Here is a 27,829-nt window from a genome sequence, read left to right on the forward strand (position 1 = left end):
AGCCACTTGACTCAGATTAGATGTTTAATTTCCTTAAAATATTGTTTTGGATTTAGGTCTCTATTCTCTAATTGGGATTTTCTGATGTAATTTAGGAATACCACTTATTTGCTGAGTTGGTTCCAGGATCCAGCTGGCACTCTTCCGAAAGCCTGAATCTCAAAGAAGCGAACTTCACGGAGCACTGCTGAGTCCCGCACCTCGCTGCTTTGAAGGGTGGGCCAGACGGGTTTTAGGGAGAAGGGCTCCTGGTGATGGTAACAGACCCCCTCATAGGAACGCATTTGTTGAGATATTCTCTCGGTTAAATGGAATTGGAACAGAGCTGGTCACTTCATTAATTGTTCCTTTTAAATCCCATTTTCACTTCTGACATTGATCTATCAGCCATATTCCTAGGTTTCTCTCAGTTCTTTTCATTTAAAACACCTCTCGTTGCCCAGAGTTTTCAGGGTCTTTAAGGTTTTTTTGGGTTTGGTTTGGGTTTTGGGGGCATCCTGGTGGATTCGTGGTTACACATCGACTGCTAACTGCAGCCAGTAGTTTGAAACCACCAGCCACTTGGTGGGAGAAAGATGAGGCTTTCTGTCCCCATAGAGAGTTACAGTCCGGAATCCCACAGGGGCATCTCTGCTCGGTCCTTTGGGGTCACTTTACGTCGGAATCAACCTGATGGCAACGAGAAAGGGGTTTTTTGGTCATTGTTTCATCTCATTGGGCCATCGTTTCTGAATCTTAAAGGAATTAGAATATGGAGCCGGACTCTTTCCAACGGCTTTAACCAGAGGCTGTACCTTTGAAGGCGTGCTGTACTTCAAACCCACTTGCTGTCGCTGCCAGCTGCTGTCCACTGGGTCCCCGACTCCTGGCAGTCCCATGCTCCATGTGATGGTATTGTCGTGGTCTGTGGGGTTGTCACGGATTAATATTCAGAACAAGATCACCGGACCTTCCTCTCTATGAGAATTTTCTAATCCATTAGTGAAATTTAACGGATAACTAAAAATCCCTTTGTATATCTTGCATGGTATAAAAGCCACACCTATTGGGGCTCTCACATGCCCCGGTCATGTACCGCTGGTTTTCAGATGAGCCACTCAGCTGGGTCCCAGCATTGCCAGGAAGAGGAGCGAGCTACCACAGAGCTCCAAAGGGCGAACTCCTGTGTGTGCCAATATGATGAATATTTGCCCGGTTTGACAGTTTTACTTCTCAAAGAAAAAGTCATCCTTCCCCGATTTAGCCATTTCATAAACACACACTGAGCACTTAATGTAGACCCGGGCGTTGCTTTCTGTGCTTAGAATATACCACTGGAAATACAGACCCAAGACCCTGCCCTCCAGGGAGCTTGAAGTTAAGGTGGATTGCTGAGCAGTTGACCCAGCCCCTGGTGGCAATGAGTGAGTCCGGGCGGACTAGAGGATCAAATCCACAGACACTCATGTGTATAAGAAAGAGCTTTATATACAAGAGCAGTTGAATATTGAGACAACATCCAAGTCCAGATCAAGCCCATAATAAGTCCAATATTAGCCTGTGTGTCCAATACCAATCTATAAAGTTCTCTTTGGACTCACGAGACACATGCCATGACACTGAATGCAGGAAGATCACAGGCCAGTGGGTGGGAAGTCTTGTTGATCCAGTGATGTGAGCATCTCAGCGCTGGCAGGGGTCTCCGCATGGCTTCTCTGGCTCCAAAGATCTGGCTCCATCAGCCTCTCTCCATTTCTCTTCTTCACAGGGATGTCTTACAGGGAGTGAGTGAAGAGAAAGAGTGTCTCCTGCCTCCAAGGAGGAAATATAGGAGTTTCCAGACTCCTCAGGAGAAGGCCATGCCCACACAGAGGTTTCATTGACTATATCCTGATTGACAGACTAGACTCCACCCATATACTCTTAATCCTCAAATTGACACCAAGTTCTGTAACTACCACCCCAGGGACAACAAATACCGAGCTCAGTGGGACTGAAGGCAGTAAAATCCATGAAGCACCTAAAGTGCCTTGACCTTCTCTGGAATCCTCTTCTATTACATCCCGCACCCATTCCTCACTTAGCAATGCGATCAAGGTTGAAAGATCAGGTCGTTATTCGAGAATTGGCATGATGCAAAAATGGAGAGTTGGTTTTTTTCTTTCTATTTTTAGACCATTTAATGTAAAAAAATGTGATCATGGCAGCTGAGATTTATGAATATGCTTCTCATAGGGATAGGGTCCAGCTGTGGATTAATTCCTTTGCAGAGGAGCCCAGGGGTGGTGGTAGTGGTGATGTGCTGGGCTGTGAGCCACCTGATCAGCAGTTGGGAACCAGTGGGAGAAAGACTCTGCTTTCTACTCCCATTCACAGTCTCAGAGACCCCCAGGAGGGTCACTATGGGACAGCACCGACTCCATGGCAGTGAGCTTGCTTGGTTTGATTTTTGGAAGATTATCAGAGAGATGATGGCCGGCTATGGATTATTGCTCTGCAGCGGAGGAGGTGGGGAAGAGGCAAAGCTGGGGAAAGTGGGCAGTGTGACTGGGGGCCAGGCATTACCCAAAACATCTTCCTTCTGGGCTGAACCAATTTCCCCAGGGAGCTGACTCTCTCAAGGGTTATGCCCCTTCCCACCCTCCCCGCCCCCCTCTCTCACGTTCACACCCATGGCAGTTGGAAGGTACAGGAGCCCAGGTAACATGAGAGCTGCCCCTCGAGGCTTTGGGGATGGGAAGGGGGTTGTGGATGGCCCTGTGAAGCAGCTGGACATGGCATCTTCTCTGACGGGGGAGAAGAGGGCCTGGGACAGTGCAGTCCAGCCTCCTTGATCCACAGCTGCTGCTACCACAGTCTGTGCCTGCTGCCTCCTCCATGTGCACAATAGTTGGATAATAGAATGTTTACCATTGTCATAACTATAAAATGATAGATGATGAGACAGTCAAGAAGTGAGGAGTAGGTGTTTTTCTCTAACTGTAATATAGAGTTCTGGTGTTTTCTTTGTGAGATGTGCTAATGTTTAGGAAGAAGAGGTTTCAGGCCTGAGTGGTAATGTTTTAGGGTCTTCATGTGGGGTCACTGGTGTTAGAAGGGGAAACAGACAGCAGTGTTCATATGAGTGAATGCAGAGTGTAGGTGTGAAGGCACCAGAGTGGAAAAAAGCAAAAAAGCCTCTCACCATCCAGTCCCTCTTGACTCGCAGTGGAGAACTGCCCCGTGGGTTTCCAAGACTGTAAATATTTCCAAAAGCATACAGCCTCCCTGTCCTTCCTTGGTGAGGGTTGGCAGGTTTGAACTGCTGACCTGGCCCTTAGCAGGCACAGCCGACTCTGCCAGCAGGATCCCAGAGAAAGAAGCTGAAAGGGTGGCAGTGAGAGGGCTTCTGCCCGTTTTCTAGGAGCCGTGACCATCGTTGCCAGGAAGGCTTGGGTCATTCTTACACCAGGACCAGCCTCGCCTGCGTTTTCAGTGTGCATGCGCAGACAGCGGCTTCGGTTTTTCATCTTTACCATCTAACTCGCTGCTGTGGAGTTAATGCCAACTCGTGGAAGCCTGCCTGAGTCTGAGTCGCGGAGTGCCCCCTGGAATTGCTAATGCCTGCTTTTCGTAGGAGCAGATTTTCTTTTCAAGGCGACGCTGGGCAAACTGGATCTTCCAACTTCAGGGTAATTGTTTCCACCACAAAGAGACCCAGTTCTCTGATTGTCCAGCCTTCGGATCGAAATATCGTCATATCTAAATTCTTGAAAGTAAAACTGCAGTGCTGCCTAGTGGGTTTCGTCGCTATGTTAATTTGAAATTGTGCTTTTTCCTACCTTCTCCTTTAGAGTTGCTGGAATTGTGGCCGCAAAGCGAGTGAAACCTGCAGCGGCTGCAACACAGCCCGATACTGTGGCTCGTTTTGCCAACACAAAGACTGGGAGAAGCACCACCACATCTGCGGACAGACCCTGCAGGCCCCGCAGCAGGGAGACACGCCCGCCGCCAGCTCCTCTGTCACACCCAACAGCGGGGCTGGTAGCCCACTGGACACACCACCAGCAGCCACTCCGAGGTCGACCACCCCGGGGACCCCTTCCACCATAGAGACCACCCCTCGTTAGACCTGAACTCAGAACTGTCGGAGGAAAGACAATAAAACCAACACGAAACCAATTCCTCATCCTCAGATGCTCAAAGTTGTTCTGTTCTGTTCTGTTTTGTTTGTTTATAGATGAACTATCCTATTTCAGTACTTCAGCAAGAGAGAACTTGAATGAGGCGGTAGTACCCTACAGAGGGCCAGTAACGAATGGGTCGCGATGACTTATGTGGATAACAAAGATATCTTTTCTTTAGAAAACTGAAAAGAGAGCAGAGAATATAAAACGATAGATTTGACCTCCTCCCTGTTATTTTCCAGTAGCTGGGATTTAAAACTAGATGACCTCATTAACCGATGCTTTACCAAACAGCAAACCAAGAGATTGCTAATTGCTGTTGAAAGCAAAAAAAAAAAAAAAAGAAAGAAAATGCTAACATTAAAAGTCACAATGTTCTTTATATACAGTAATGGGAAGACAAAAAAAAAAAAAGGAGGTGAATCCTCAAGGGCATGAGCATTGGATACAGCAGTAGACATTTTAACAAGAAGATGAATGCTGTCCGTGGGTTGCTAACTGAACTTTGAAGACCCGCTACAAAATGCGCAGATGTGCAGCAGATTGGAAGGAGACACAGATGTTCGGGTGTTTTGTTTTTTTTTCTCTCTCCTGTTTCTGAAAAGAAATAATAATATCCAGGTCAACAGAATGAAAAATGAAGTGGGATTTGCAGTGGGATGTATGAATACAACAGCAAAAAAAATTGCCATAATACAAAAGGCTCCTTTTTCAAAAATACACACACACACACACACACACACACACACACGTGAGAGACTCAGCCTGCAGTTAATTAGCATTCTGGCAGCACTGACATCAGCTGGCTGCCCTCAATACCCCTCCCACATTTCTTCACTTTTGCAGGGTTCCACAGAGTAAGACATTGGGTCTATTCCAGCTCATTCATTTTATATTAAAAATAATTTTTAAAAACTGGTGACTCCAGCTCCAGCCCCTTTCCAAATTTTTCAACCCCACCCTGTTTGGATTTTTAATGAAAAACTAGTAGTTCTCTTGGTGTTAAAACACTTCTGTCCTGTGAGGTTTCCCAATGGTGTTTTTCCTTGTAAATGTGTTGGACAAATGTGAACATGCATTGTAGTGGACCCATATGCCCACATTTAGTCTCTTTATTCCTAGTTGGTGAGAAACCTGTATCTTTCTATGCTGCTTTTATATCTGTATGTATTAGTGATATTTCTCTAGTAGTTAAAAAAAAAGGAAAAAGGAAAAAAAAAACTTTTCGGTTGTCCTCAAGAAAAGAAAAGAAAAAGCTATCTTTCGGAGCTGCTATTTCACTCTCTTATAGGATTTTTTTTTCCTGAGAACCAGCATGCTTCACGGAATGCTCACATATTGGTGTTTTTTGTAAGAGGGATGTACATAAACGTGTTTTGCACTGTCACCACGACTCCCTAGGCATGCTTTTCTTTCTCTTTTTTTTTTTTGTTTTTGTTTGGAGAAAACTTTTTAAATATGCTAGAGCCATTTCAACAAGTTTAGCTGTAGCATAGAGTAGTAGTGGAATTTTTCTATTTTCGTTTTGTTTGGGAAAAAAACATTATTAGGGACTTTTTAAAAAAAATAAAATAAGATATTCTACTTAAAAAAAGACAGTGCATGCATATTGCTGTAAGGTCGTTTAAGTATTTCTAATTTTACAAAAAAAAGAAAAAAGATAAATCATTAGAGCTGCAAATGCTGAGGTGCAGAGCGACGGCTTTCCCGCTGCTGAGTGCCAGGTTCGACCGCGTTCTCGCTAAAGAAGGGAAGGCAGCCAAAGACTGACCTGATGGACCAAAATCGGAATTTTGAAAAGCACCAGTTACTACTTTCCAAATGATCAGCAGGTGAAACATGTCCAGCAAGGTATAGTGCGAATCTATTGACCCTTCGTTGTCCAGGGTCCAGACCAGAACGACTTGTTAGTTTTGCAAGCCGTAGCCCAGGATGGGGTTGTGTGCTTTAAGAAGAGTCCGCAGTGCTGCAGGCTGTGTAGACAACCAAAGTTCTCAAGGCTGGGAAGACGCTTCTCCACATACATCAACACCAGGCATCGATTTTTGTTTTTTCCTAATGAAAGTGATCCATTCGTTCTGGTGTTTTGTGTTCAATTTTTTTTAACGTAACCCTCGGACATCATCTTCAATGGCTTGTTCAGTATCTGCATAGAGGTGACCCAGCATTGGTTTGCTTCACATCTCAGAAATAGAACATTTTAGCCCCTTCCTTTAAAAAAAATTCCCCCACCCCCTCGTGCATTTTCATACACATATCGGTTTCCATTTTGTTTGGGTGATGTGAATGTTTTCCTAACGGTTTTAGTTTAGAAAGTTCTGATACGCAAACAAATCCATCTATCTGCATTCATGTTGGAAGTCCATCTGCCAGCACACCTGCTGAAAGTGAAATTCAAGCACATAACCAGGCTCGGAATGGGTTCTATTTTATCATGGTGCTCCCAGAATCCTTTGACCTCACTCTGCTTTCTAGTCTGCTTGTGACACTGGACAGTCCTTTCTTACAGAGCTATTATATGTTCTAGGCTACGAAGGGTTAAACCATCCCAAAACTGAGATATGTCATACCCACACGTCTTTATCTCTAGAAGCTGTGATATATGTGAAACAGCACTGTTATTCTTAACACTCGTGTGTACAATAAGGATTAGTACAGTACGTCTCATCACTTTTAATTCAGGGCACCCTGAGTGAAAACAAATACAAAAAAAAAATCCCTAAACTCTGAGCTCTATCTCTGATTCCTCTTCCTCCTTCCCTTCTTCCTCCTCCTCTTCCTCTCCTCCTGTTTTGCTACATTCTCCTCAGTGGCAAAAAGTTTCACTCTACCTCTGACAGCATGTATATTGCACCAGTAGCTAACAAAAACTGGTCTAGTCAAACCAAATGGGCACAGAAGAACCAGGATACCAAAAGTTAAGCTCATACAGCTGCAAAACCATATCACTTCTCGGTAACAATGCAGACCTCATAAACCTAAAGAAGAGAAAGAAAAGAAAACTTTTGTTACTTTCCTTTTTTGCTTGTCACTTATATACAGGCTATGTGAGAGTATAATTTGTAGGTATAACACATTTAAAAAGAAGTTATCTTCATTGGATAGAATTGAATGGTGGTCGCTGATAGGAATAGGGCGTCCTCTATCTCTTATCTCTGTCTCTTCTCTCTTTCTCTTTTTCTCTGTCATAAGACTGTGTGTGACAGGGCCACCTGTCTTTTAAATTTTTTTCTTTATTATTTTTTTTTTGGTGTAGGTGCATGTCTTGGGGATTTAAAAATTTCAAGGCTGGTTTACTTATGCAAAGCATGCCTACGTCTGGAATACTTAGGGAAAGAAAGCAACTCCATGTTGTCCGAATTCCTCAAGGGACAGAAAAAAAACAATTGGAGACTGTTGAAATGCAGATTTGAAGTAATTTTTTAAAATATTATTTTGGGTTCTGCGACATTATTGTGAAAAATTAAAGTTGTTGTGCAATACTTAATTCAGACATGTACCACAAGTTAATGGTAGACTAACACTGGGGGGTGGGGTCTAGGCATCATGCTTTCGTCAGCATACTCTTGAGCTTTTAAGTCTACTATGTCTGAACTGTGGTTTCTTGTTTATCCTTTTTCCTTAGTTGGACTGTAATGTATGGTCTGTCAACCTGTGAATCTTTAAAGTATGATTCAGGTATTGTTGTATTCTTTACTGTGTAATAAAAAAAGTAAAAAAAAATCTGTCTCCTCTGTCTCACTTCTCCTCCGTGTGGACTACAGTTGTCCGCCAGTGGCCCTGACCCAGAGAGGCCCTTCCCAGTGGTGCTGAAGCTCATTTCAGAGTGCGTTCTGCTGCAGAGCAGGCCCCTGAAACACAAGTCCATTCTGCCATGCTTGACAAACAGGAAAATAAGGTTAAAGCATGAAAAAGCCCAGGTGGTTCATGGGAGATGCTGCCCAGGAGGAGCGAGAGGTGAATCACAATCTTCAGTCGCAGGAAGGACTTGGCTTGCATGGCTCAGGTGCTGCCCTGGCAGCAGCAGTCCTTGTCTTTTGAGACAAAATCAATGTCTACAACCAGGTTTCTCTCCAGAGAGGCTCATTTGTAACCTCCTGGGCTTTGGACAGGTTGCTTCGCTCCCCGTACACACTGTCCTAACAGGCCCGCTGGCCCACTTCTGCGGCTTCACGTCTTCTCCCTGCACTCCCCAGCCTTCTCTGAAGAAACACCTCCAGCATCTTCACGCCTCTCCAGTGTGGCAGTCTCCAACTGTGCTGGGGGATCCGAACGATGCCTCTGATGTGTGATGCTTAGTGCTGCCCTCATGCAATTGGGTAAGAGTTTGAGTGGTCTGCCCAAAGCCTTCCCGTCTACCCACAGCCACCCTGTCTTCAGTACCCAGTCTTTCTAGGGACCTGGAGACAACGCTGCGATAGAAACTCTGGACCTTGAATACTCTCGACGGCATGGCTTCACCAATAGTTTCAAGACACTAAGGAGGACAAATCATCGGCAAGAGCCTGTGTCTCTGAGAGTGGTGGTGAATGACGATGATGAAGGTAATGTCAGGCCCCTCCAGTCCGCCTTCCTCTTTGGGGGTTTTCACCAAATGCTACTTGGATTTATAAATTACAAAAGAAAAAGAATAACTATTAGGCCCTGCTTATGTAGGTGGGCAGGTAAAATAGGAAAATAAATGCTGCTTTAATCTGCCTGTTTCCTGTCCCGGGCTCTGGCATTTTAAATATTTCTTCCTGAGAAATGTGGCTATTTTAATATTTTTCATGGTGATGACAAAATAATTTATAAATTATCAAGGGTTCAAGAGGGAGGGGGGAGTGGGTAAAATCAGGACCTGATGCCAGGGGCTTAGGTAGAGAGAAAATGTTTTGAGAATGATGAGGGTAACGAATGTACAAGTGTGCTTGACACAATGGATGTATGTATGGATTGTGATGAGTTGTATGAGCCCCCAATAAAATGATTAAAAAAGAAATCCATTGTTTTAAAAAATAATGAATGGACACCCCTTCCTTCACAGTTATGAAAAATGTACATTACAGATTACGTTTCCAGTCAATAATCCATACACAAAATATCCCATACACAACGATCCACACACAAAATGTGGTTTGCAATCTCTATGCTGTGTGGGCGCTCTCCCTGTTTCTCCCTGGGCTCCCCATTTTCATTCTTTGGGTTCCCATATCCCTTCCCATCTTTTGATCTTTGCTTTGGGGCAACTGTCCCCCTTTGGTGTTGAACAATTAAGTGTCCCAAGGGATACATTCTTCCGAGGCTCTTCCTTATTATTACAAAGCTGTCTCATCATTGGCTGGAGGCTGATGTCTGGAAGGTCGTACAGTTCGGGGGTGGAAGGCTGTCTCCCGAGGATATTCTTGAAGACTCCCGCAGGGAATCTACTCTAAAACTCAGGACTTGAACCAGGAAATCTGGTCTTTAAAAAATGTTTTTATTAATTGGTTTCACATTTTTACCCATTCTAATTGGGACCTTCTATTCTGGTCCTGGTTGAACTGGTTGATAATGTAGCCAGGCACCAACTTCTGGTCTCAGGTTAGAGGACTACTTGCTTCCTTAAATCTCTGGTTTCCTTCATCCTCAGTTGCTTGAGGGGGAAAGAGATCAACAGTTGCTTCTTAGATGGCTGTTCATAAGCGCTTAACACTCAGTAGATTTCAATGTGGAATAGTATTTTTTGAAGCATATATATGTTTATGAAATACATTTTATAGCCCTTAACCTACAACTTCAGTAGCCTTCAAATCCCAATGTCTAAGTACTTCCTGTAGCTGCGCCTTCTATCTACTCTACTAAATATATATATTGGTATACATGGAGCATTTATAAAAATTTGTATGTGCAAATGCCCACAACCATGCCTACATATGTATGTACATGTACTCTCAGATTACTTTGCTCACTTACATTGCACATGTACCTACCAATGTACCTACTCACAAATTATCCTTTGCTGTCACTGTCGTTGAGGGATTGGGTATGTTCTAGCATTGATGATTCTTACGGTGATAGTGTTCCTTTCTACCTGTTCATACTTCTCACTGTTTGCCTCGGTCGCACTGTGCTGACTTCTCCCACATTGAGCGTTGCCCTTCCTTACGCTGTAATTGATGCTTGGGACTATTTTAGCCAGTGATTCCCACCTCCCCACCAACACACACTCCTATCCAAAGTAATCAGCAAAGAATATTTCTTTCTGTGAAAAACCTAGTCTTGATTTTTAAAAATAATGATTTCAATACAATATTAGTGATTGATTTACCCTACTCAGCATGATATCTTCTAAATTCTTCCATGCTGTAAGATGGTTCTCAATGTATTTTTCACTGTTGCATATTATTCACTTGTAGGCAGGTGCTAGAAATCTTTTATCCATTAATCCATCAATGGCAACTTAAATTGTTTCCATCTCTGTGCTATTGAGCACAAGGCTGCAATGAACATACGTGTCATCCATGTCTTAGTTCATATTTCTCTAGAACATATACCTTGAAATGGGATTGCTAGATCATATGGTATTTAGAGTTCTAACTTTGTAAGAATACTTCATACTATTATCCACAGTGGCTGTACCATGTTCGCGTCCTGCCAGGACCGTAAAGGAGTTTAAGCCTCCGCACTGCCATGCTAGCATTTGTGTTCTGTGGCGTGATCAGTGCTATTGTTCCTGGGTGAGACAGTATTGCATTGTAGTTTTGATTTGCATCTCTCTAAGGGCTAATGCCCATTAGCATCTTTTCATGGTTTTGTTAACCACCTAAATGTGTTCTTCGGTTTAGAGATATATATATGTATTTTTTCAAGTGGTGTCTTTATCTACAATTAATATCATGGAATTGAAATTTTGGGAGGACATTTTCCTTTTCTGTATTCTGGGATATCTTGAGTAGAATTGGTGTCACCTTTGTGCTAAATGTTTGGCAGAATTGCTCAGTGACATAGTCTGAGGTATGGCTGTACAGTTGTGTTGTTTTATGACCTCCTAAATTTCTTCTTTTGTTATGATTCTGTTCAATTTTTCCCTCAGTTTGAATTAGTTTAAGCAGGTAGTGTGTTGCCAGCAATTTATTAATTTCCTCCCTATTTCCAATTGTTTAGAATATGGGTTTTAATATTATTTTGCAATCAGTTTTTTCTCATGTGGTTCTGTTATAATGTTCATCTTATTGATATTTTCATTATTTGAATCTTATATCATTTAAGTTTGAAGTTTCGTCACTGGCTTGCTGATTTTACTTTTTCTTTCAAAGAATCATCTTCTAGTCTGACTGATTCTTTCCACTGTTTTTCTGTTTTCTACTTCATTTCATTTATTTCTTCTTTAATGTTTATTATTTCTCTTTTTTCCTAACAATTGTGGGCTTCTCTAGCTACTCTTTCTCTAGTTATTTGAGTTGTAGAGTTCTGATTCTGATTTTGTCTCTCTCTCTCAACAGTTTTATTGGCATTTATTCTACATATAACACAATTCAATAGTTCAATAATATCAAGGTTATTTTTAGATGCATGTGTTCATGGCTGTAACAGTGACCTCTGAGCATTGCCATTGCTCAGTCTCCAGGTTTTGATATGTTTTATCTTCATTCTCTTTTGATTTGACATTTTCATATTTAATCTTAAATTTCTTCTAGTATCTATTAAAATTTGAAGTAAAGTATGATTCTATTTTCAAGTATTTGATATATTTTACTTATTCCTCCTGTTATTGATATATAAATTTTTATTCTTAGCATCAGAGAAGATGATTTGTATTATTTCACCATTTTCGAATTTATTGATTTTTGCTTTGTGATGTAAAAATTGGTCTACTCTGGAAAATCATCCATATGTATTATAAAATCATGTGCTTATCTTTAGAAAGTCTGATGAAATTTCAAAAAGGAGAAAAAGTGGACTGTACTGCTGTGTGGATTATGTGTGGATTTCTCTGTATATAAAGGTAAGCAAAATATACATTCCTACTACTCAAAGTCTCCTTTTATCTCCAAGTGTCCTAATTTTGCCATTGTACTCGAGAGACAGTATTGCTAGATATATAATTCTTTTTTTCCTCCTCTTTTTTTCTTTCAGAATTTTATATAGGTCATTCTAGTGTGTTTTGAATGAATGGTTTCTCCCAAGAAAGGAAAACTGAGCGTTGGTTCTCCATTGTAGGTAATATTTCTCTCTCTGAGCTCAGGATTCTTTCTATGTCTTTGGTATTAGAAAATTTGATTATAATATATCGGTGATTTTCTTTGTGAATCCATCCTGTACATGGTTTATTGAACCTCTTGGAAAGCTATCTGCTTATATTTCATGGTGTTAGTGACATTTTCTGCCAACAAATCTTGAAAACAAACGTCTGTGGCTTTTTTTTAGGGTCTGCATTCAAACTTCCATCACACGTAACTCGTTTTCTTTATCGTGTCCCCAAGAACTCTAAAGCTTCATTTTTCCCCAAACATATTAGTATCAAAGAATTTGCGCTCTGTTTCACTGAATCTGCCTGCCATTGTTTCCGTTCTCAGTCTATGTCCTTTGACTGAAATATTTTTATTAATCTTCTGGATTTTAAGTTGTTTTGTGAAGTTCTTAATTGTCTATATGTTTGTTTGTTTGGTTGGTTTTTAAAAAATAACCTTGTACTGTTTTTCTGGGTTCTTCTACAGGGTTTTTTCCCCTGTATTTTCCTTTTCTTTCCTTTCTGTGTTTGCCTTGATCTCTTTCATGATCTTTTGGAAGATTGAATCTATTACTAGATAAGAATTACCCTTTATTCCTTGGCATTTTTTCTGCCCTTTATGTTCATTAATGGCCTGGGCCATATTGTCCTGTTTCTTTATATGATTTGAAACTGTCCATTGTTTCTGATACACTGAAGCACTATTTATTGATTGACTACACATTTTATTTTAACCTGAGATTTTGCTGTGCTTTGATATATTCAAGTAAGCAAGGCAGGTGTGCTACATTGATCACTAAAGTGGCAGCGTGAGAGCACTCACTACTTGTCTCAAGGTGGGTAGGACAGTGACTGGCAGTGTGTATGCCAGACTCTGTTCACTGGTTGTGCAGGGTTGACAAGGAAGACTTTGTCTGTTATCTGTCATTAGGCCAGTGTAAAATGTCACTTGCTCAGTGGGTAGAGTGGCACAAGTTTTGGGTGTGATAGGTGAGTAGGAAAGATGCGACCAAAATCTTCTTGATGCACCAGGTTGGCAAGTGGGGGGAGGTGGTATGCATATGAGTATAAAGGTGTGCCCTCTCTACCACTTTCTGGGTCAACTGCCAGCAGTGTATGATAGAAAGTTTTTCCCACTGCTCCCAGGTCAGTAGGCAGGAGTGGATGGCATGTTAGCAGAATGTGAGAGTGTGTTTTCTGCCTACCTTGGGTGTGGCAGTTGGTTGGTGGGCATGGTGGCAAGCTGCGACTGCTTGCCAGGTTATGGGGCAGTTGGTGGGACTTAGAGCCCTTAGGAGCATAGGTTTGCTGCTGCCTATCCAGTCAGAGCACAGGTGAAGCACGAAGCAGATTTGATAGCCAGCAGGCACAAGGGGTGCCAGCCACTCACCAGGTTGGAAAGTGGGAGCCGAGAGAGGTGGGTGAGAGGTGCAGAGTAGTTGGTGTGTGGATAAGTGCATGGGCGCTCACAGTCAGCACCTCTCATCAGGAGTGAGGCACGTGGGTGAATGCATGTGCACACTCATGCTCTTGCTCACCAGGTGGGACGGGGAGAGCTTAGGAACTTGCAATTGTTGCTGCTTGCCAGGTCCCAGGAGTGGGAGGGAGGTGGACCAGAGACTCTCTCTCCTTGGCCCGGGGCTGGAGCCCCCACCATTCCTCTGTTCTTTCACTTTACTCACTTGTGATTATGTCCTTACTTCTGCCTCCCATTTCTTCTTCACTAGGATTCTGATGACGCAATCTGCTTCTCGAGCTCTCTGGGCAACTTCTCTCAGTCCCCCGGTGATAGATCTCTGTTGCTCCTGCCCTCCCCTGACCTCATCCTGTTGTTCATCTCCAGGGTTCTTTGCACTTGATTGCTTCCAGCAGTCATGCCCTCTTTGTGCTTTCTGTCCCGAATAACTCAGTCATTGTTCTATGCAGTGCCCACCTGGTCACAATGCTCTGCAACCAGTCGCCAGGTGATGCCATCCTGGGAATCCATTGTCCTATTGGTCTAATTCTTCAGCTCTTTGAATAGATACTCAGTTTACTGCATCAAGTCTACTTGGTGGTCTGGGATCTGAGAAGTTTTTGTGCATGTTTCTTGAACTTAGTTGTTCAAAAACTTAGTGGGTTCATCCTGTTAAGTGTATCTCGGTGCCACATTGACCAGATTCACTGCCTAGTCTTTAATATTAGCGTGGCTTTCTATTCAAAGTGGAAAAGGTCAGAAACTAGCCAACCCGAAGAACAGAAATGGGATCCATTGAAGATGTTCCATTAGTAATTCTTGAAAACTCTTCCATGATATTTTCCCACAAGTAAATCTATCAGACCGTGATAGTTTATTGTGCCAGCCTGGCCGAAAAACACAAGTGGGATTAATTGAAGAGCAGAGAGATAAATGGCTCAGTGAACCTCACCTTTCTTGTCTCTTGCTCTTTAATCACCGGACCAGTGTGCGGCTGCCTTGCTTGTTCTGTGCCTCAATTTTAAAGGGTACACTATCCGTGGGACGCCTAGCCTGTGGACTCTATCGCTGTAAGTTGAGGTCCCTTTAAGCCCACATGATTGGCATGTACATCTCTGGAGCTGGGGACCTGCCTTGCTGTTTGCTGCCTGGGGATTTAGAGCCCAGCTCTCTCTACAGAGGAGGAACTGGTGGCCCTCAAGACTTAAAAGACTGCTAGTGTCTCACTGCTTTATAATTTATCATTTAACTGTTCATTTCTTATATTATATATCTATCTATCTGTATATAATTTAATGGTTCATTTGTGTTATATATCTATCTTTATAAATATATGTATATAACTACTAGCAATCTGGTTTTGTCTCTCTAGAGAACCCCGTCTAACACACAGACTAATGTGATGTGCTTTGTGGCTTGTGTGCAAGATTGGACTCCTATCCACAGACTTTAGTAACGGACACCAATTTTTAAAGGTGCTCATGATGTTTAGATAATATTATAAAAGAAAATGTCTGTTATGAAAACATTCAGCTCCTTCCTTGGATTGGGTGAGAAGAAACTTAGCAATGGGCTGTCCGCTCAGGATGTCTATATCCTTACCCCAAGAGGAATATAGGACAGTGTGTTTGCACAAACCTGTCTCTAGCCCCATCTGTTTTCAGTTACCCTGGGGAAACTGAAGCAGACCAGTGTATGCCGTATATTCACCCATTCCACTGCTGCACTCACAAAAACAGGGAGGTTGTGTCGGGAACCGTGGATCCGCGGGCTGCAGGGTTTGGGAGGCTGGTCTCGCGGGCGGGGGGCGGGGTGGGGTGGGGGGGATTGCCATGTCTTTCTTTGGTGGAGCGATGGGGTGGGTTTGAGTGGCCGACCTTCAGTTAGCAGCTGAGGGCTTAACCGTACGTGTTAGCAGGGCTCCTTCAGTTGGGGGGTAGGAAACAATTACGTAATTCATTCTTTGCTTTTCAAAATTGTGAGGTTTCAGCACCATGTATTGAAAACACCAGATTTATGCAGGAGGCACTTTTGAGAACTTATTTCTAATATGCAGGTAATACAATAGTTACAAGACTAAAAGCAACATTTTGAAATAAAAGAAAAATAAAACACCAGTGGGTAAGAGAAAGATTCTCTGCCTTCAGTTCTTAACGCCATTCGCCTTTGCCTAGTGCTAGAATCGCATGCTCCGCTGTCGGAAGGAGACAAGCTGCACCCAGAGCATGAGGCGGAAGGAGAGCACGGGCCACCTGGACACCCTGGCGGGAGCGCCATAAATCACAGAAGCAGAGCCCTTGTCAGTGCTTAATGCAGGGCCAAGCACCCAGTTAGCACGCAATAAATATTCATTGCAAATACAACTGTGAGTCTGCAGCTGAAAGAATGCGGTGCCAGTTTTCCCAGAGATGAACAAATGGGCCAGAGGAACAGAAAGAGCAAGGAAAATTACTTAACTGGCTGGAGGAATGGATGGAACAGCGAGGATTAGACCATGTGCAGCTCGATCGGATGATGATTAAGAGGCAGTGTGATGGCTGTTTACAAATATCAGAGGTTGCAGATGCCAAAGGGGTGAGGAAACGAATCAGTTCACTATCTGGCGGTTTGCCGACAGGGAGAGGCAACTGACACAGTTAATTGTCAGACAGTTCTTTGTTAATTTACTTCTATCAGATGCTACTGGCAAAGCATTAGAAAATACATTTGGGATTTCAGGCATCTCCTATCTCAGAGTGAAAACAGCACCCTAGTCAGGACATTATGGTTTCTCTCCTGACCACTTCAGGTCCCTCTCAGGTCAGGCTTTCTGTCTCCAGCAGTACACTGCGCTAGCCTCCTTGAACTTCCTTTGCTCTCTTTGGATCACCCATCTCCACTCCAATTATCTACGGCACAAAAACAGACCCTTTTTTTTTTTTTTTAAATGTTTGGAAGCACGTCTTTTCTTTATCCTATTCGTTGCTCGTTCAGACCACCCCTGCCACATGACATCCTGGGAAGGCCCAGAGGTGGGGGGGGTGTCTCTCTACACTGCGATTAAGGTGTTCTCTCTGAGCCACGGTCTCAATTAAATGTCCCCAGAGATCAGGGAGTCTGACTGCAAATTTTCAAACCTGAATGATTCCAAGCAATATGGAGCTATATTTGCCTGAAATGCAGACTCAGTAGGGGCTATTTACAACTCAGGAATGACTAGTGCAAATAATTGACATCATGATTAGTGAGCCCACCCAGAAAGCCTCTTCAGAGGAGCTGCCCTTAACACAGACACTGAGGGTGGAAACAATGTAAACAAAGCTCCACATACATATTATAAGACAGGAGCTGAAAAAAATGGGGAAAATATGGTCACCATAATACTATGGTGAGCCTTCGTATACTGCAGGCCTAGAAGTTGACAATGCATTCTTTCTTTAATACACCACCATGTTCATGTTGCGATTTCTTAGACAGTGAATCACCACTTTAGAGATTTCTTGTTTTATGTTTTCCTCGGAGGTGACCCTTGTTGTTAGTTGCTGCAGGGCTGGTTTTGATCCCTGATAAGCCACGTACACGAAATGAAACATTGCCCGGGCCTTTGTGATTTCACGACCCTTGATAGGCTCTAGTCCACAGCTGTGGCCCCAGTATGCGGGTGTGGGGCATCTCCCAGCTTTCAGGGTTCATCTGCCAGCACAGTTGGGGCTACACTGTTATGATCCTCAGGGGTTTCCTTGAATGGTTTTCTTTAGGCCTTTCTGCGTACCCTGTTTTAGGCTGGACAATTCCTTTGAAACCTGTCCCCCATGGGTGATGCCAAAGGTATTTGAAATGTTATTTGAGTGTTATAGCTCAGAGAAAAACCAGCTGAGAGGGGTCAGTTAAGAAGTTATTGTTATCACTATGGAAACAATTCCTCATTGATTACCACAATGTTGCGCTCTGGGCTTTGGGGGCTAGGAACAGAAAGATGTTTCTCTTTCCTTTTCTTTGAAAACCAGTACAACAGCTGATGACAATAACATCAATGATCCAATAAATCCCCCAAACAACAGCAACAAAATCCCTCAGGCTTAGAGTACAATTTCATATTGCTTATATTGGGGAGGTGCTGTCAAGTCCATGTCCACTTGCAGTGACCCCATGCGACAAAGTAGAACTGCCCCCTTAGGATTTTCTTTCTTTCTGTCTTTCTTCTTTTTTGCTATGTAATCCCTCATTCAATCTGGACCTGCCACAAAGACAGACAGAAAGCGCAGGGACTTTGTATTCTTTCGCATCCTAGTGCAGACCAGAAGAACTAACGGTCACTTGCCCCAGGTCTATCAGAGGATGCTCAGGATTTTCTAGACTATATTCTTTACAGGGACAGATTGACCACGTTTTTTGGTTTGTTAGTTTGTTTCCCTACAGCAGCACTACATGGGTTGGGACAACCCACCTTTTAAGTAAGAGGTGAGGGCTTAACTGTTTCACCTTTGGGGTTCCTTTGATCTGGAATCCCCACTGACATTGACTCAATTCAGACCCACAGTGACCCAACCCAAGGTTCAGAGACTGTCAATCTTGAAGGGAGCACACGGTCTCATTGGTCTGCCTCAGAATGACCGTCTGGCTTCCGTTAGCAGCCCAGCGCCTGATCCGCAGTGTCAACAGAGCACCTTCGATTTGGGCCTTCCAAATGCTTTGTCCTCGATCGCTGCAAAATGCCCTGTCCGGGATAAAATACATTTCTAGATTTCATTGTGAAAGCAGACGACCTCAGGATATGTTTATGGATAAGATAAACCCCTGCTACTACAGGGTTTATAGTCTAGTGTAAGCGAAAGATACATAAAGAATTACATCAGCAGTTTCCTACAGATAAGTGTTAGAAATAAACATAAAGCAGAATTGGAAGTAAGCAGTGATGAGCGTTCAGTTTGGTGGATCTAGGAAGGCCCCTCCAAGGAAGTGCCGTCTAAGCAGCTACTAGAAGGATATGGAGTCGGCCCTGTGCACTTCTCTGCAGACGGGTCTGGGAGGAGGTGGTGAACATCTGAAGCTGAGGGGAGAGGTAGGCATCTACAAGACGAAGCCAAGTGGGAGAATTTGGGGCAACATTAAGGGTGGTGTGCTGGAGAAGAAAGAAGATAGGGATGGAATCGAGTGAAACAGGGAGCAGGCTAAGAAGGGTCTGGTAGGCCAGAGAAGCCAAGTGGGTTTCCTTCTAAGCCAGCAGTTCTCAACCTTCCTAAGGCCCCGACCCTTTCATATACTTCCTCATGGTGTGGGGACCCCCCAACCATCAAATTATTTTCATTGCTACTTCATAACTGTCATTTTGCTACTAGTATGAATTGGGTGACCCCTGTGAAAGGATTGTTCGACCCCACAAAGGGGTTACGACCCACAGGTTGAGAACAGCTGGTCTAAGTCAAGAGATGCAGCCACATTTGGGGGCCACTGGTGGTCATAGGTAAAGCCATGTTGATCCGTATGTGTATCAGAGACCTGCACTTGTTCAACCCAAAGCTGAGTAGCGAGATGTGGAATGGGCCAGTGACCACCAAGGAGCAGACAGCAGACGTTGTAAAGCTTCCCATATCAGTTCAATTAATAACCCTGCGCCCACTCCTGGGAGGAACAACACAAGACTGCTGGTGGGAAGGTGGTGAGAGGGGGTGTGTGTGAAGAAGAGAACTTCACTGGCAGAGATGATTTCACAAGAACAGAACCAGAATAAGTGGATCCAGGAAGAGACACATGTCTGAATTCTTCTGAAGCATAAGAATTAAGGGAGCAATTTTTCAAAGGGAGGAAGATTTCCATAATAATAACCTCTCCTAGAAGACTGATGGGAACTTGACTTTCTTCTCATGTGCAAAAGAGCAAGTTAAAATGAACAGACATTGATCCTTGGTTACTATTGTAGTGAACAAAGAGAAAGACTTTGTATTCCCAACTAGATTGGTCACAGCCTCTTGTTTTAGACAGTGTATACTGCAATTTAAAACCTGTCCTAAGGTGTGATGAAAGATAAAGTTACAGTGGGAAAGAAAAAGGAAACCAACAACAGCTTTTTACAATTCTGCTTCTTACAATTGTAGTATTGCTGACAAAGTCACAGACAATAAAATGAGGCAACTGCAAACCCCCCATTAGTGGCAAGGAATCCATTTTGTGTTTGTTGCTTTGTTAGCAAAGACTGAAAATGTTAGCAAGGTACTTTACTGTTTAAAATTATGTTCTCCATAGAATAAACTTAAAAAATATATATCACTGGATTTTATGGTATTTAAACAAACATACACGCATATTCATATATATACATTTGTTGATATTAGTTGTGACGTACCATATACTTTCATGGAAAATTCATAGAATGTCATTATCCCCAGGGAGTGTCGTGAGAGTCTTTGGAAAACCATATTTCCCAGAATTCTCAGAAGAAAGCCATGCCCACACAGAGACCTCATTGGCAGGCTAGACTCCACCCCTACACTCCTATTCCTCAAATTGACAAACGAATATATAAAATATAAAATGCTGATAAAATATTTGAGGCTGATAATTCAAGGCTAGAATAAAAACAACTAACAATGACCAGAGTTTTGGAAATAGAAAGACAGAACAATAGTTTCAGAAGTAGTTAATAGACACTCCATGAGACACATATGTATGGGCAAAGTTATAATTTATATCTCCTAAAAGCTCTGAATTAAATCTCTATCTTGAGCAAATAATCCAAGAAGCTATTCTTTCTTCATTTTTTTTTAGTGTTCTCTTTTTTTTTTTAATCTTTTTATTGGGGCTCATAAGGCTCTTATCACAATCTGTACATACATCAATTGAGCAAAGCACCCTTATAATTTCGTTGCACTCGTCACTCTCATAATTCACCTTCCACTTGGGTTCCTGGAATCAGCTCGGTTTCCCTTTTTTTCCCCCCATGCCCCTCCCTCCCCGATCCCACCCCTGGTCCCTTGATAGTTTATAAATAATTATTATATCTTATCTTACACTCCCCAGTGTCTCCCCTCACCCGCCTCCCCCTTGCCAATCTCCCAGAGAGGAGGTTACACATAGATCTCCGAGATTGGTTCTCCCTTTCTACATGCCCTTCCCTCCTGGTGTCGCCACTCCCACCGCTGGTGTTGAGGGGTTCGTCTGTCCTAGATTCCCTGTGCCTCCAGATCCCCACTGCACCGCTGTACATCCTCAGGTATAACCAGGTCCGCAAGGCAAGGTAGGATTGGGTCATGATGATTGGGAGGGGAGGAAGCGTTCAGGAACTAGAGGAAGGTTTTGAGTTTCATTGTTGCTACACTGAACCCTGAGTGGCCCATCTCCTCCTCACTACCCCTCTGGAAGGGGTGTCCAGCTGTCTACAGGTGGGCATTGGGTCCCCATCATGCACTCCCCCTCTTTCACGTTGATGTGATTCTCACCACCACCCCACCTTTGATGTTGGAGACCTGGTCTCCTCTGTACTTCATGGTCACCTATGTTGGTGTGCTGCTTCTGTGTGGGCTCGGTTGCTTCTGGGCTAGATGGCCGCTTGTTTGCTTTCAAGCCTTTAAGTCCCCAGACGCTATATCTCTCAGTAGCCGGGCACCATCCGCCTTCTTCACCACACTTGCTTATGCACACTTTCGTCTTCAGCCATTATGTGAGGAAGGTGATCACACAATGATTGTTTTTGTTCCTTTGTATCTGCTACATGGTCCATTCAACACCTTGTATTCGCTTAGGCTGTGTGCTTCTTCTCTGTGGGCTTTGTTGCTTCTGAGCTAGATGGCCACTTATTTGCCTTCAAGCCTTTAAGACCCCAGACGCTATATCTTTTTTTGATAGCTGGGCCCCATCAGCTTTCTTCACCACATTTGCTTACACACACGGCTGTCTTCAGTGATCATGTCGGGAAGATGGGTATCCTGCAATGGCTGCTTAGCAGGGCTAGGTGCTATTGTATTGGGGGATTATGCATGAGGAGGCCCAATGTCCATCTGCTACCCTACTACTAAACCTATAAATATATGCATATAAATCTATTGCCCCCCATAATCATAAATATATTTACATATGTACATGTCTGTATTTAGGCTTCTCTGTATGCACTTTGCCTCCTACTCCTTTCCTCTATTTCCTTTCGCTTTCCTCCTGACCCAATACCATATTTAGCCTTCATTCTGGATTCAGTAGTTCCTCTCAGTTAGCTTGCTCTTGGTCACTCCCTTCCAGTCCTCCCCTCCCCTCCCTCCTCTGGTTTTGAACCATTCGCTGTTCCCTTGTCCCTGTGTTGGGCGACACCTCCTCCCTTCCCCTACCTCCCACGCTCTCATGTCCCTCCAGGACCATTGGTCCTGTTGTTTTCTTCTCTCATTATTTGTCCAGCCTATCTTGTCTAGGTGGACCTGCTGACATAGTAATATGTGCATACAAATGGATATGACTTTGACTGTGCCCAAGTGGCCCATAAGAACATGGCTTTGACAGAAGCAACATCGACACGCTGATAAGCAGAAAAGCCACTAACATACAAAATTTACAAGGTAAAAAACAAAACAAATTAAAAAAGACTAAACAAAAAGATAGCAAATATTAAAAGAAAAATTGCTAGTAGTTCAAGGTCCTTTCGTTGGCCTTTAGGAGTGTTTTCTAGGTGTAGCTTGTGAGGCGCCACATCCTGGCCCGGAAGACCATCCTTTATACTCCCTTGGGCTCCCTTTGCTCTGCTTCCTCCGCTGCTCCATTGCACGCCCCCAGTGTTTGCCTCAGTGTGGCGGGGTCAGCTCAGTCGCCCATCCCCCATTGTGTCTCAGGTGCTGTCCCGTGTAGGGCCATGTGTTGGTGCAGGATGTCGTATCTCGTAGTGTGGTCAGCTGAATGGTCCTCTCTGTATGATGGGCCCTTCTAGCTGGTCTATCGACTTTGGGCTTGGTGGACCCAGGTGTACTCCACTACGTCCTTTCTCCTTCTTTTGTTTCAGCTTCCTTCTGGATGTGGTGTGGTGGGTCAGTTCCTTTTCCACTCCAGACGATCTATTTTTGTTTCTGTGGTATTCCCTTCGAGTGTGGGGGTCAGCCTAATTCTGGTTTGGGCCGGCTTGTCGTCCAGCCTCTTTGTGTAGACCTCTGTACTTTGTGTTGCCCTTCTTGTTTGGTGTGTCGTGTTGGGGTCCGTATGCATGTTCCAGTTCTGTGGGGTCACAACTGATACTCTCCCCCGAGTGGGTTAGTACACTGCCCCCCCCATACCATCCATTCGGATTCTCCCCCTCCCGGTTCTCCCTCTCCCTACCCCACTACTCCTTCTTTAAGCTGGGCTCTCATGTACCTCCCTAGGTGTGGCCTGTCCTCCCTCCAACTATCTATGCTTCCTCCCATTTATTGTGGGATGGATGTTTATTCTTCTATTTCTGTCATGCTGATTGTACTTACCTCAGGGGACTCATGTTGTACCTGTCCCTTTGGGTCTGGCTTACCTCGCTTAACATAATTCCTTCCAGCTCTTCCCATGAAATAACGTGTTTCATGTGCTCATCGGTGCTTTTCAGTGCTGCATAATACTCCATTGTGTGTATGTGCCAAAGTTTGCTAATCCACTCGTCTATCGATGGAAACTTAGGCTGTTTCCAAGTCTTTGCTATTGTGAATTGTGCCGCAATAAACATTGGAGTGCATATGACTGGTCGTGTTTTATTTGCTGCTTCAACCGGGTATATGCCCAGTAGAGGGATGGCTGCGTCATAAGGTAGATCAATTTCCATTTTCTTTAGGTATTGCCAGATTGCTTTCCACAGTGGCTGTACAAATCTGCACGACCACCAGCAGTGGAGGAGGGTTCCTACTTCACCACAGCCCCTCCAACACTTGTTGCTCTCTGATTTACTGATCTGGGCTAGCCTCAGGAGTGTTAGGTGGTATCTCATGGTTGTTTTGATTTGCATTTCTCTTATGGCAAGGGACTTAGAGCACTTTCTCATATGTTTATTGGCCATATTGATCTCCTCTCTAGTGAAAGTTCTTCTCATTTCTTTTGCCCACTTCCTTAGGGGGTTAACAGTTTTCCTCTTTTTGCAGGTCACGATGGTGTTGTAGATTTTAGTAATGAGCCCTTTGTCTGATGTGTCATTACTAAAAATCTTCTCCCAGTCTGTGGGTTGCCTTGTCACCCTCTTGGCAAAGTCTTTCGAGGTGCACAGGTGTTTTATTCTTATTAGATCCCATTTGTCGATTTCCAGTTCACCTGTGTGTGTCCCCTTCCCTGTTGCAGTGAGCCTATGTGCTCCCTGGGCCAGTGCTCTGAGATTAGTCCCGATTCCCTCCTTAATGGTCCTGATGGTTTGGGGGTTGACTTCTAGATCTGTGATCCACCTTGAGTGTATTCTTGTGCATGGGGTGAGGTAGACGTCTTGTTTCAACTTTCTACATGTGGATATCCATTGTTTCCAGCACCACTTATTAAAGAGGGCATCTGCTTCCCACTTGACGTTTTTGGGACCCTTGTCGAAGATCAGTTGTCTATATGCTGATGATTTTACTCCTGGGCTTTCTATTCTTTTCCACTGGTCTGAGTGTCTATCATTGTGCCAGTACCATGCTGTTTTGACCACTGTAGCTGTGTAGTAGGCATTAAAATCAGGTAGGGCGAGTCCTCCAATTGTGTCCTTCTTCTTGAGGAGTTCTCTGCTAATTCTGGGTTTCTTCCCTCTCCATATGAAGTTGGTGGTCAGTTTTTCCAATTCTTTGAAGAAGGTTGATGGTAATTGGATTGGTATAGCATTGAACTTGTAGAGTGCTTTAGGAAGAACTGTCATCTTTACTATGTTCAGCCTACCTAACCATGAGCAGGGGAGGGTCATCCATTTGTGAAGGTCACTTTTGGTTTCCTGTAATAGGGTTTTATAATTATGCTTATAAAGGTCTTTAGTATTTTTTGTTAAATATATTCCTAGGTATTTCAGTTTGTTCTTGGCTACTGTGAAGGGTACTTCCCTCTTAATCGCCTCTTCCATGGCCCTGTCCGATGTGTAGAGAAACCCTACCGACTTCTGTTTATTGATCTTGTATCCTGCTACTCTTCCGTATTCCTCTATTCCTGTAAGTATTCCAACTGTGGAGTTTTGGGGGTCTTCAATGTATAGGATCATGTCATCTGCAAATAACAATAGTTTCACCTCCTCCTCTCCCAACTGGATCCCTTTGATGTCCTTCCGCTGTCTTATGTTGTTAGCTAGAACCTCCAAAACGAAATTGAATAAAAGAGGGGACAGGGGGCATCCTTGTCTTGTACCCTTTTTCAGTGGTATTGTTCTTGTCTTTTCTCCATTGACTATGATGTTGGCTGTTGGTCTTTCATAGATAGCTTGTATGAGCTTGAGGAACTTACCTTCCAATCCTATCTTCATGAGTGTTTTGATTAGGAATGGGTGTTGGATGTTGTCAAATGCTTTTTCTGCATCTATGGATATTATCATATGGTTTTTATCCTTTTTCTTCTCGATGTGGTGTATGATATTGATGGATTTTCGGATGTTAAACCATCCCTGCATCGCTGGGATGAATCCTACTTGGTCGTGGTGAATGATATGTTTGATGTTCCTTTGTATTCTATTGGCCAATATTTTGTTAAGGATTTTTGCATCTATGTTCATTAGAGCTATTGTTCTATAATTCTCTACACCTGTGGGGTCTTTTCCCTGTTTGGGTATCAAAGTAATGCTGGCTTCGTAAAATGAGTTTGGGAGCTTGCCGTTCTTTTCTATGTTATGGAATACTTTGTGGAGGATCGGTGTCAGCTCTTCCCTGAATGTTTGGTAAAATTCTGCTGTGTAGCCATCTGGCCCTGGGGCCTTTTTCCTTGGTAGGTTTTTGATGACACTCTCTATTTCTTCCTTCGCTATGGGTTTGTTGAGGTTCTTGACCTCTGTCTCAGATAATCTAGGGATAGATTGTTTTTCTAAATATTTATCCATGTCTTCCAGGTTTCTGAATTCATTAGAATACAAACCTTCATAGTACTTTGTGATTATCCTTTTTATCTCATTGGGGTCTGTTGTTATTGCCCCCGATTCATCCCTCATCCTGGCTATTGATGTTTGCTCCTTTCTATCTTTGGTAAGCTTTGCCAGAGGAGTGTCAATTTTATTAATTCGTTCATAAAACCAGCTTCTAGTTGTGTTAATCCTTTGCATTGTTCTTTTGTCTTCCCACTGGTTTAACTCTGCCCTGATTTTTATTATTTCTTTTCTCTTGCTATTGGAGGGGTAGTTCTGTTGACTCTGTTCTAGTTGTTGGAGGTTTTGTGTTAACATATCTGTCATATGCCTTTCTTCTTTTTTCATATATGCATTCAGTGATATCAAGCTACCTCTGATAACTGCCTTTGCAGTGTCCCATAAGTTTTGATATGTTGTATGCTCGTTCTCATTAGTTTCTAGAAACTTCCTGATATCCTCTCTGATCTGGACCTTAACCCATTCATGTCGCAGGAGATCGTTGTTTAGTCTCCAATTGGTGGCCCTTGCTTTTCTGGGTGCCCTCCTATTAATCTCCAGCGTTATGGCATGGTGGTCTGAGAAAGACGTCTGAATAATATCTATGTGTTTGAATTTACTCAGGCTGGCCTAGTGTCCCAGCATGTGATCTATTCTTGAGAAAGATCCGTGTGGATTGGAGAAGAATGTGAAACCTTTTGCTTTTGGATGAAAGGCTCTATAGATGTCTATCAGGCCCTGTTGCCTAATTACATTGTTTAGCTCTCTGGCCTCTTTGCTGAGCTTCTTTCCCTGTGACCTGTCTTTCTCTGATAGTGGAGTGTTGAAGTCCCCCACTATTATTGTTGTTTCCGTGATTTCTTCTGTCATTTTTTAATAGTTTGTTTGACGAAATTTCCCGCGCCATTATTAGGTGCGTAAATATTCAGTATGCTAAGTGCTTCCTGGTTTACTGAGCCTTTGAGCATTATGTAGTGTCCCTCTTTGTCTCTTTTTATGTTTTTCATCTTGAAATCCATTTTGTCGGAGATTAAGATAGCCACTCCTGCCTTCTTGGAGTTACCATTTGCTTGGTAAACTTTCTGCCAGCCCTTTATTCTCAGCATATGCTTGTCTGCTCGCTTAAGGTATGTCTCTTGCAGGGAGCAGATTGATGGGTTATGTTTTCTAATCCAATCCTCCAGCCTCTTTCTTTTAACGTATGAATTGAGCCGATTTGTATTCAGAGTGATTATTACTATCTCTGGCTTCATGGTTGCCATTCTGTTTTGTGTCTTTGCCTATCTTCCTTCATATCAGTGTACTGTGTTTGAGTGGAGGGTTTCTATCCTGTCGTCTTTTCCATCTGAGACCGTGTTGTCCTGGTACGTGTTGCTGGCATGTTGGCTTCTAGATGGAGATGGGCTATATGGTGGTCTCCTGGTGGTTCTAGTTGGAGCTTGATCTTCTGGCCATAGTGAGTCAGCCAGTATGTTCTGCAGGGTCGGGTGACTTGCAGCATATTTTTTGAGTTCTTCCTTGTCCTGGAAGACCCTTATCTTACCCTCTATCTTAATGGATAACTTGGCAGGGTATAGGATTCTGGGGGAGGCATTTTTATCTTTCAGTTTTTGGAAGATGTTGCTCCATTCTCTCCTCCTCTTCATGGTTTCTGCTGATAAGTCTGAGCATATTCTTACCTGCGCTCCTTTGTATGTGACTGTCTTCCTTTCTCTTGATGCTCATAAAATTTTCTCTTTTTCATCTAAGTTGGATAATTTTACAATTATATGTCTTGGCGTGTTCTTCTTGGTGTTTAGCTTAGCCGGCGTCCTCTCTGCTTCCTGTATGAGAGTCGGATTCTCCTTTGTTAGGTTGGGGAAATTTTCTTCCAGAAATTCCTTTGCTATGTTGGCAGTCGATTTGTGTGTTATGTTGTGTTCCGGTAGACCGATTATTCGAATATTATTCCTCTTCATAGCATCTGTCATTGATCTCAGGCTGTCTTCTGTTTCTTTAATTTTCCTATCTGATTGTTTTTCTCGCTTGCTTCATTTGGTTTGAGCATCCTCGAGTTCACTGATACGGTTCTC

General features: G+C 43.3%; 1 protein-coding gene and 1 non-coding gene across 5 annotated transcripts in view; one reads left to right on the forward strand and one right to left on the reverse strand.

Annotated features, from left to right (window-relative positions):
• The window catches only part of RUNX1T1 (RUNX1 partner transcriptional co-repressor 1), a 220,105-nt gene extending 212,265 nt beyond the window's left edge, over positions 1-7,840 (forward strand). For all 4 annotated transcript variants that reach the window (XM_075549498.1, XM_075549499.1, XM_075549497.1 and 1 more), the window contains one exon: positions 3,813-7,840. In XM_075549498.1, the coding sequence (XP_075405613.1) occupies positions 3,813-4,088 (276 nt within the window). In that variant the 3' untranslated portion in view covers positions 4,089-7,840. The remainder of the gene's footprint in view (positions 1-3,812) is intronic.
• A 10,141-nt stretch (positions 7,841-17,981) lies between these two features.
• Positions 17,982-18,115, reverse strand: LOC142449610 (small nucleolar RNA SNORA31). The gene has a single exon (XR_012784744.1). It is a non-coding gene; the product is annotated as a small nucleolar RNA SNORA31 (small nucleolar RNA).
• Positions 18,116-27,829: the final 9,714 nt, after the last annotated feature.

Source organism: Tenrec ecaudatus, chromosome 5 (assembly GCF_050624435.1).
Source record: "Tenrec ecaudatus isolate mTenEca1 chromosome 5, mTenEca1.hap1, whole genome shotgun sequence".
Taxonomy (NCBI): Eukaryota; Metazoa; Chordata; class Mammalia; order Afrosoricida; family Tenrecidae; genus Tenrec; species Tenrec ecaudatus.